At 35.7% G+C, this 8,788-nt stretch overlaps 1 protein-coding gene across 1 annotated transcript; it reads left to right on the top strand.

Annotated features, from left to right (window-relative positions):
• The first annotated feature begins 6,114 nt into the window (after nt 1-6,114).
• Nucleotides 6,115-8,388, top strand: LOC127119263 (uncharacterized). The gene has a single exon (XM_051049466.1). The coding sequence runs from the start codon at nt 6,296-6,298 to the stop codon at nt 8,120-8,122; it is 1,827 nt and encodes a 608-aa protein (XP_050905423.1). The 5' UTR covers nt 6,115-6,295; the 3' UTR covers nt 8,123-8,388.
• Nucleotides 8,389-8,788: the final 400 nt, after the last annotated feature.

The following is an 8,788-nucleotide window of genomic DNA, read 5'->3' on the forward strand; positions in this document are numbered from 1 at the left end:
CTTGTAAACTCACCAAACTTGGGTCACCTGCCCTTGCTGATCCATACATGTACAGGTCTGTTGTTGGTGCCCTCCAATATGCCACTATCACCAGGCCTGATATTGCCTATGCAGTCAATAAAGTTTGTCAATTTATGTCTCATCCTCTAGAATCACACTGGGTTGCTGTCAAACGAATTCTACGGTACCTCCAGGGCACTATTCAGTATGGGCTTCATCTGTCCCCTTACACTTCCTCTAGTCCTCCCTCTCTTCAAGTCTTTTGTGATGCTGACTGGGCCTCTGACCCAGATGACCGAAGAAGCACCTCTGGTGCAGCCATTTATTTTGGAGGCAACTTGGTCTCTTGGTGGTCTAAAAAGCAACCTGTAGTTGCTAGGTCCAGCACAGAAGCTGAGTATCGAAGCTTAGCTCAAGCCACTGTTGACCTACTGTGGCTTCAGACTTTATTATCTGAACTGTGTGTTTCTACTCAACAGCCCTTGGTGCTCTGTGACAATCAATCTGCAGTGATGCTGGCACATAATCCCATCATGCACTCGCGGACTAAACATATGAAGATTGATCTCTTTTTTGTTCGAGAAAAGGTTATTGCAAAGCAAATCAGAGTTGCTCACATTCCTGGTGTGGATCAAATTGCGGATGCCCTCACTATGCCTCTTTCTTCTACAAAGTTCCTGGAACTTCGGCACAAACTCAGAGTTGCTAACAGTAGCTCCCCTTGAGTTTGTGGGGGGGGGGGTATTAGAGTATAACTAAGAGAGAGAGGTTAAGTCTAGTTTACCTTGTAATGACTGACATGTGTCAAGTCTCAGCAACAGGTAACCTGCTGTAGCAGGTCACACAGTTGCTACTATAAATGCAACTGTGTGCTACTGTTTGTAAATAACTCATAACAGAATTCTGTTATAACAGATAATGAAAAGTTCTTCACTACTATGAATTCTAATATCCGACAATTATAAACACTAAAAAAATTTCATGCTAAACTTCACCATGTTTTCATTAAACACACCACACAATCCAACCATCACATAATAACCACCATTTCAAACTCATAAACACTACATACAAAACCATATAAACATTCCAACATCTTTTCACTTTAACACTTCATACCACCCTTTTTATCTCACTTAAAAAAAAAATTAATACCGAAAAGTAAGAAAGACAAAAAGATTGTTTTTCAACATGAAGACTCTGTAAATCTTCACTCTCTCAATTAAAAAACAAAATAGAATAAGCAAGAGGAAAGCGTGAATGATCTTTACATGAGTCCAACTTACTCCCTCTCACGCATACTCTCATTAACATACAACTTATTCCATCTTCCATTTATCATCATCACAAGCATATACAAACTTTCCACCATTTTTTACCTCACCTCCAAGCAACACCATGCAAACTTTCACCATTAACACCACGTTAACAACCATGTGAAATTCCACACTTCCTACAACATAACTCAACCACAACAACAACCGAAACTTCAATGTACTCCTCCGTATGAAAACCAAAAAATACCACGCACACCAATAGAATGACGCCGACGTCCTCCATACTAATGTGTCACTCATGTCACCCGCAACCGCCTCCATTCAAATCTCCTTCCAAATCGAAACCTCCATTGTTCGGTAACCGTTTTTCCTTCATCTCTTTTAAATGCTTTTGTTAGTTTTGGAGTTTTTTTAGTTTAGGCCATAATATTGGGATGTTTTCTTTTTTGTTTGAGAATTTTTTATTTATTTAAAAATACTTGTTTGTTTTGTTAACAAATATAGATAGGCGTGAGAGGAGGGGGTGTCGTCGCCTCTGGGTCGGTCGACCGCCTCTGGCCGGCCGACCGCCTCATGTGTTTTAAGATAAATCTACACGAGAGAGATGGTTTAGGTTGAAGAAGAAGAATTTATATTCTTCTGCTTTTCTTTTTATTACGATGAGATAATAGGAAGAAGAGAAGTGTTTTTTTTGTCTTTATCCAAGGTAATGTGTCAAGACGTGATTAGGGGGTTTTTGAAATTAAAAAAAATGTTGCTCTCTCTCTTTCCAAAATACATCGCCTCCCTCTTATTGTTTATTCATTTTTCTTTTATTTCTATTTAATTTATTATGGATTAGGGTTTTAGAAGAGAGTGGACCTTGAACTCTCTTTTCTTTGCACACTCCCACTTTATTATTTTTCACCCTCTATTGTGTTGTTGTTGTTTTTTAATTTTTTTTTAACTTTATATTTATGTATGAATGTTGAATAAAAGTTTTTTTTTAAATCATATTTGATTAAAAATTCAAAAGTATTATTAGAGAAATGTTTCTTAATTTTTTTAATATAATACTCATTTTCTTTAAAAAAAACAAGTCATTTAATTTTATTATTTACCTTTATTATTGTAATTTATTATTTATTTATTTTCTTTATTTGTCCTAGCTAAATAACAAATATATAAATGAATAAAAAAAGAATAAAATCAAAATCTTTAAAAACAATAAAAAATACTTGGTCAACACCAAATTCCATTTTCAAAAACATTTGGTCAACACCAAGTTTCTACCATTCAACTCCAAACTCATTTTAACCATTTCCACTCAATTTCGCTTCACCGTCAACCATTTTCAAACCATTTCATATTTCCATGCGTAACACAAATAAAATGCTTGATCCAACATCAAGTCATTTTCCAAATAAATTCAAAAGTGACTAATAAACAACTTTGACCATTTCAAAATTGAAAGAAAAAGACTACCTAAGTGAAATGTTCAGTCATAGTCCCAAGTGTTAGACCCAAGTTGTAAGAGCTTGCAAGTCATAAATACTTATCTTTCGCTAAAATTTCAAATATGTCTCCCTTTCTCAATAAATTAGAAGAAAAAGACTACCTGGATGAAAGGTTCAGTCATAGTCCTGAATGCTAGGCCAAAGTTGTAAGAGTTTGCAAGTCATAAGCGTTCATCTTTTCTTCAGAATACTTGTAAATATTAAAACCTTTTTCATAACAAAATTGGAAGGAAAAGACTACCTAGATGAAACGTCTAGTCATATTCCCGAGTATTAGACCCAATTTGCAAGAGCTTGCAAGTCATAAATACTCCACTTCAAACCCAAATATACATCAAACACATTCAAACTTTTTTTCCTCTTGGAACAACTTTCAAACCCTTTTTTTTAAACGAACACTTCATCTACCAATTGGTGGACGATGCAAAATAATGCTTCATCCACCAATGTGTGAGTTGAGATATGTGAAGTTTTCTCATGAATATTGATATGTGGATATCCATTCAATGTGATGCAAACGTGCACTCCTCATCTGTTTTGGGTAGCAAACAATGTTTTTTCTTCGATTGTGACACAACAGCTTTCACTAAAATAGACCAATAAACAAATATTTTCTACCTAGAACTACGTAGCCTTGAGTTCTCCATCGTACCCGGAGATACGTATGAGCGAGATTAAAAGTCTTGTCAGGCACCCTAATAAAAATAAACTTTTTTGTCCTATTCTTTTTCCTTCTTAATAACTCGAGAAGTCTAAAATTTCAAAGCAAACGCTAACACGCACAACTAACCAAATGGTTTCCGTTGAGTACAACAGACGTGAGGTGTGCTAATACGTTCCCCTTGCATAATCGACTTTCGAACCCTGATTTGATTGCGACGACCAATAGTCTTAATTGTTCTTTTAGGATTTTTATCGATATTTTCCCTTTTCCCTCTTTAGAGAATAAATAAAGTTCGGTGACGACTATGTTAAGTCCATCCAGCAAGCGTGCGATTGCGTTTCGCGAGCGTTGTATTCTCATTTTTTTGAGGTACGGCAACTAGGATGGACTATGCCTTTGTCGTCCGTTCTTTGTCACTTTGATCAATGAATGCGATATTATTTAGATACTCAGGGGAATATAATATTTTTTGGAACATGTGTATAATAGTAAATTTATTTATATATATTTTAAACATTTTTAATCACTATATAGATAATGTATAATATGAATAATGAAAAATAAGTAGAATTGATCAAATGTAATCTTAATATATCAAAATGATAGGTAAATAAAAAAGACCATTTTAATAAAATGTTGAACTTCTTTTCGTGAGGGCATAATCAAGAGTAAGCTAAGGGTATTTATTGGTTTTCTTGGGACTTCCTGTCTATGCGTAATAATGAGGGATGCCTGCGTTCCAAAATTCTTAGTGCCTTAAGTTATGCTAGTCTTAGTATACAAGCTTGGAAGTTCATGACTAGCCCATATAATTTGATCACACTTTGACCACGCGCCTCTTCAAAGCTAAAGACTGTCCTAATTGTGTTTTTTTATCAACTCAACCAATAGGCACAACCGTAACCATGAGTGAGGTAGTATTTGGAATTCCAAGTTTAATGTTAGAGGTGAATATAAGTGGAGTATAAGGTCTAGTGAGTCTATCATGGGTTTGGATCAACAATGGCTCTATGGTAGAGCTTTGATTAATAATACATGGAAAAGCAACCCTTTAGTAGCCAATTTGAAAGTTTATGATATAATTCTAAATAATGGTAAGCGGAGAAACAATAGCGTGATTTACACTATGTTTGAATGAAATGAAGCGACACAAATTCTTCAAACCCCACTTTTTAAAGTTATTCAGGATGACAAAATCGTATGAGAGTTTACAAAGAATGACATATTTTTAGTTTGAAGTGTCTATCATTATTGTATAGATGAGTCTATTGATAGAATCAATCTACGAATTAGCGAAAAGTGGTTGCTTATTTGGTGTGCTAAGATCCCTACAAGGATTAAAACTTTCTATGGAGACCGTGCATAAATTATGTGTTTAATGTCCAACTAATTATCCTCAACTGAGAATATTTATGATCATGCATACTAGATGTTGATGGAGAAATGCACAACACTTCTGACCAACAACTACAACCGAAGCTCGAGACCTACACATGTCGTTTAGACAAAGCCTTGTGTAAGAAGATTCAGATGTAATATCAATGCATCTTTCTCAATGGTCCATAATAAGGTAAAAATTGAAGCTTGTATAAGAGATGAAGACGGACAATTTATATTACCTTGAATGATGTGGTTTTCTCCTATTATAAATGTTGATGCAAGAGAGGTTTCGAGTCTTCTTTCAACCCTCAAATGGGTACACTACCTCAACCTTAATGAAGTGAATCCGATAATATGAACAATCAACAAGTGAATTCCTTAATTTTTAATGCTATTATCACTTAAGTTGACATTTGTTAACACTTCATTTCATGAACTTCCATGACCGAATTTTTACGAGGCAAGTTAATGGCGTTGCTTATTGATATACAACATGTATTCAATTTTTTGTTAATAATGACACGAGTTAAATTTTTTCCCGTAAAAGAATTCCTCCCTAGTCATAAACATTATTTAAAGGAAAAAAATGGTTAATAATACATGTAAAATATAAACATAGTTTCAAATTACTAGACTACATACATTTTATTATTTTTTAATTAACTTTAATTAATATTACTAATTATTTATATTAGAATACAAAAGTTCAATATTAAAAGATAATTTAATATTAATTATATCTAAAATATACACATTAATTACTATATATATTCTTCATATATCTAAATATGCAACCATGTTTATAAAAAAGAACATAATAAAAAAAATTTTTTTTCTTTTTTAAAAATATATTTTAATATTACACTACTTCTATATAAGCAATTAAATAAATAAATAAATAAATGTAGCCTAAATTTCATACATTAATTTTGTTTATATTTCAGAAACAATTATGTAAAAATTTATTTACTAATTTTGAGAGTATAAATTTGATTTGGCCCCTCACAATTCTCTTGCTGTACAACCCAGTTTTTAACAAAAATTATATTTAAATTAGTCACTGACATTATTATCAAATGATAAAATTATTATATTTGTTATAACAACTAAATGATAATAATAATAAAGGAAATAATTTGTTCACATAAATGTCAATGAACAATTTGAATAATATCGTGACAAAAAAGAAATGAATATTATACCGACCTATAAAGTGAATATTATTTTTTATTGATTTTTTTGTTGATATTATGAGAAATGAATTGAATCTTTAATCAATATTTAGAGAGGTTACTTAACGTAGATGACGTTTGCATTTTCAGACAAAGAAACTTAAAAAAAGAAAAAAGACATGCGTAGCGCAGTCAGAGGAATAAAAAAAACTCATATTCCATTTACCAACTCGGATTCCACCTGACTCAGCGCTTACTCAGTTGACTCGTCCCTTCACCGAAAATCCAAAACTCATACCGGCGAGTATGTCGTCACCGGAGGGAAAACGATTAGAGGAAGAATTATCGTACCCAATTCTGATAGCAGAACGAGTTCGCTTAGCGATTGAAGAAACCGACTCATTCAAACTCGAGTGTTCCGAAGTCTGGAAACAAGTCGAACGCCTCCTCCAAATGCTCCGAACGGTTGTCCGATTCACCGCCACTTCGCCGCTTTACGAGCGTCCCGTCCGACGCGTAACAGCCGATACGGCGAAGAATCTAGAGCGCGCTTTGACTTTAGTCCGAAAGTGTAAGCGCCGTAGCATCCTCCACCGTGTTGTTACCATCGTCAGCGCCGCGGAGTTTCGGAAAGTTCTGAGTTACCTTGACGCCTCCGTCGGAGATATGAAGTGGCTCTTAAGCATCCTTGACGGCGAAGGTGGAGTAAATTTGGCGCTTCCTCCGATTGCGAGTAACGACCCTATTCTTTCATGGGTATGGTCTTTTATTGCTTCGATTCAAATGGGTCAATTGAATGATAAAATTGAAGCGGCGAATGAACTTGCTTCATTAGCACAAGATAATGATAGGTATCAGAAGATTATTGTTGAGGAACAAGGTGTTCCACCCCTTTTGAAGCTTCTGAAAGAAGCTGCTTCACCTGCTGCTCAAATTGCAGCTGCTACTTGTTTGTGTCATTTGGCTAATGATTTGGAAAGGGTTAGGGTTATTGTGAATGAAGTTGGAGTTCCTGCTGTTGTGCAGGTTCTTGCCGAGTCGCCAATTAGGGTTCAAACCCTAGCTTCTAATTTGGTTGCTAGGATGGCTAGACATGATCCTGTTGCACAGGAGGATTTCGCGAGGGAGAACGCGATTAGACCGCTTGTTACGCTTTTATCGATGGATACTACTGTGGATGAGCAGCTGGGTAATAATGGTAGGCAGAGTATTCATTCTATTTTTCAGATTAATAAGGAGTTAGGGAAGAAGACTGATTATATGTCTGGTAATAGTAGTAGACAATTTGCGAATTCGTATTCCAATTCCTATCATTATACCGAGGGGAGTAGCCGTGGAGGGAATTATAGGAAGGAGAGGGAAAATGTGGATCCAGTTGTGAAGCTTCAGCTTAAAATTAGCTGTGCCGAGGCATTGTGGATGCTTGCGGCGGGGAGTGTGTCGAATAGTAGGAAGATAACTGAGACTAAAGGGATGCTTTGTTTGGCTAAGATTATTGAGAAGGAACAGGGAGAGTTGCAGCAGAATTGTTTGATGACTATAATGGAGATAACGGCTGCGGCTGAGTCTAATGCCGACCTTCGACGTGCTGCGTTTAAGACCAACTCACCTCCTGCTAAAGCTGTTGTGGAACAGCTCTTAAGGATAATTAAAGAGGTTGACAGTCCGTCAATGCAAATTCCGGCGATAAAGTCTATTGGTTCGTTGGCTAGAACGTTTCCTGCTAGAGAGACTCGAGTAATTGAACCCCTTGTAGCACAGCTGAGTAATAGAGACATGAATGTAGCAGATGAAGCAGCCATTGCTCTTACCAAGTTTGCGTGTCCTGATAATTTCTTATACATTGAGCATTCTAAGAAAATAATCGAATTTGATGCAGTCCCAGCAGTGATGAAGCTTTTGAGGAATAACGATGTTAACCAGATGTATCATGGTCTAACTCTCCTTTGCTACCTTGCACTACATGCTGGGAGCAGTGAGTCCTTGGAACAAGCAAGGGTGTTGTTGGCTCTAGAGGGTGCAGATAAAACAATTCTTCCTCAGCATATAAGGGATTTGGTATCCAAAGCAATTGTACACCTCAATTTGTATCATGCTGGAAGGAATTCTCAACCATTGTCATATATGCCTTGAGCACAAATTCATCTAGTTTGCGGAACCTTTATTATAACAGGTTCATCGGTTATACTATTGAATTGGTTGCATCTTGCCTACTGGTTGGGAATTGAGGGGGGTTTTATTATTATGTAGAAAAGAAACAAAGAAAATACTTTAGTTTTTCAGCTTGGGCTGGTTTTTATCCCTTTTCCCTCATGAAACTAGTTAATGGGGTGGAGGTTATGCAGAGATTATGTATAATGGATAATTTACTCTTAGTGATTCAAATTTGTTTTTGTGTACTTATTTTGTTCTTCAAATATGTTCTTGATAGTGCAAATTTTTATGGTAGGATAGAATTGTTTGAGGATTTATTCAGTTACAGAATGTGCAGCGCGACTTTGCCATTTGATGTATTTTAACCAGTTTACTGTTTCTGATCTACCAATGGGCAAGACATCAACTGTGTGTTTTTTGTTAACTGAAATGTGCTTTGTTCATCAGTTTTTGGAATCGGATGTTGACAGATAAGATTCACCCCTTCGTAATAGAAGAAGATGATGAAGACGATATGATCATTGTGGGATAAACTTCTTATACAATAGCAGGAATTGGTCATTTCCTTTTGTGTCTACTTGTATTGTATGCAGAGTGAACATTGGGGCAGGCCAGATATGAAGGAGATAGTTTGCAGCTGACCTC

The sequence above is a fragment of the Lathyrus oleraceus genome, chromosome 2 (assembly GCF_024323335.1).
Source record: "Lathyrus oleraceus cultivar Zhongwan6 chromosome 2, CAAS_Psat_ZW6_1.0, whole genome shotgun sequence".
NCBI lineage: Eukaryota > Viridiplantae > Streptophyta > Magnoliopsida > Fabales > Fabaceae > Lathyrus > Lathyrus oleraceus.